This window comes from Pteropus vampyrus, unplaced genomic scaffold (genome assembly GCF_000151845.1).
Source record: "Pteropus vampyrus isolate Shadow unplaced genomic scaffold, Pvam_2.0 Scaffold131, whole genome shotgun sequence".
In the NCBI taxonomy this organism is placed as follows: Eukaryota; Metazoa; Chordata; class Mammalia; order Chiroptera; family Pteropodidae; genus Pteropus; species Pteropus vampyrus.
Window position 1 is genome coordinate 2,284,528 of NW_011888912.1, and position 951 is coordinate 2,285,478.

A 951-nucleotide genomic window follows, 5' to 3' on the forward strand; every position below is an offset into this window, starting at 1 on the left:
TAGGCCTCGAGTTGGCAGCGTGTATTTTTCTAGGCGGGGGAAGGAATCTTTACACATGACTGGGGCCGCGTGGCACAAGTGTCAGCACCCGCGCCCGCTTCCTGAGGACAGCGAGGCCGGGAAAGACATGGGCGGAACCGCGTGCACCTCGCATCTCGGCCGAGCCGGCTCGAGGTCACCCTGTCCGGTCGGGGATCCCCAGGCAAGGGCCGCTAACCAGGAGGACGTAGTCTGCTGTGGGTTCGGCGTGGGAATGCGGGTCGGAAGTCACGGGCTGGGAGGCGAGGCGAGGCATCTGCCCCCGACGGCTGCAAAGCCTCTCCAGGGTGGCTCTCGGACGGGACATGGAGCAGGAAGCGGATGTGAATCTCCATTCTGAAGGAAGGGGGACCCGTGGGGCATTCACCCTCCAGGACTGTCGCGGAAGCTGGATTTTGTGGCTGACAGTGACGTGGTGCCACCAGGTGTCTGGCCGCCGTGTCGCGTGGAAGCGCCTGTCTCTGCGAAGCCCGTGGACGTGCGCTCACGGTGTGTCTGCAGCCAGCCAGCTTCCGAGGCCCACCCGGCCTCTGCCTCCTGCTGTCCGTCGCCTTCGGGTCGGGGTCACGGATGCTGAGAAAATGGTGGCAGGCTGGCCAGTCCGGACCCCGGGAACCGGTGTGAGCCTTAGAGACTCGTTCTGCACTTGACCCCCAGGCGGCGCCTGTGGGTTCCGTGCCGAAGGCCCTTTGAGCCAGACCCTCCTTCGGTTTGGGTGCAGAGCAGCCTCAGGCCAGCAGCACTGGACTGCCGAGTGTGGGGGGCTCCGGGCCCCGCAGACGGAAGGGCAACGTGGGTCCCTCTGTGGTGCCAAAAGTGGTCCTCTTCCTGCTCTCCTGGCTTCTGGGGACAGCTGGGCCTTTTGCCTCTGAAGAATTTGTCCTGAAGGAGGAGACTGGTGTCAATGGGGTC

At 64.8% G+C, this 951-nt stretch overlaps 1 protein-coding gene across 1 annotated transcript in view; it reads left to right on the top strand.

Moving 5' to 3' along the window:
- IPO9 (importin 9) overlaps positions 1 to 951 on the top strand; it is a 38,895-nt gene that overhangs the window by 35,167 nt on the left and 2,777 nt on the right. The window contains exon 21 of the mRNA XM_023534774.1: positions 414 to 528. Coding sequence (XP_023390542.1) covers positions 414 to 528 — 115 coding nt within the window. The remainder of the gene's footprint in view (positions 1 to 413; positions 529 to 951) is intronic.